We start from the raw sequence: 450 nt of genomic DNA, 5'->3' as shown, positions 1-450 counted from the left end.
CCCCTGGGCTCGTATTCCTCCAAGGTGACAAAAGTGGCAGGAGGCTCCTGCGGCTGGAAGGAGCCCGGGGTGTCTTTGCTCAGTGCTGGCTCCTGGCTGGACGCATCCTCCATGGCCCCAGGGCAGCTATGGCAGGCAGGCATGAAGGGCTGCAGGCTGAGCACAAGGGGCTCTGCTTAGCTCATAAATCAGTCAAGGGAAATAACCTCAGACAAATCAAACAAAGGCATTTTCCCAAGGTGGATTCATTTGTTGTCACTTATGGACCTGATTAACCACAGCCCCCTATCAGGGGCAGAGCTACAGAGACCCCTGTCCTTCTTTCCCATCCTTCTTGTTTTGAAACAGGAGCACCACTGAATTTAAGTGAAATTTCACTGAATTTCACTGAAACTAAAACTCCTTCAAGAACTCTGACTGCCTTCAAGACACTGCTACTTAGGCAAAAAC

General features: G+C 50.7%; 1 protein-coding gene across 1 annotated transcript in view; it reads right to left on the bottom strand.

Moving 5' to 3' along the window:
- The window catches only part of LOC103611584 (sulfate transporter), a 3338-nt gene extending 3225 nt beyond the window's left edge, over window positions 1-113 (bottom strand). The window contains exon 1 of the mRNA XM_017728060.1: window positions 30-113. Coding sequence (XP_017583549.1) covers window positions 30-113 — 84 coding nt within the window. The remainder of the gene's footprint in view (window positions 1-29) is intronic.
- Between the last annotated feature and the right edge of the window lie 337 nt (window positions 114-450).

Source organism: Corvus brachyrhynchos, unplaced genomic scaffold (assembly GCF_000691975.1).
Source record: "Corvus brachyrhynchos isolate BGI_N302 unplaced genomic scaffold, ASM69197v1 scaffold21, whole genome shotgun sequence".
Lineage (NCBI taxonomy): Eukaryota > Metazoa > Chordata > Aves > Passeriformes > Corvidae > Corvus > Corvus brachyrhynchos.
Note: the sequence above shows the minus strand (reverse complement) of the source record. Positions and strands in the feature narration are given on the sequence as shown.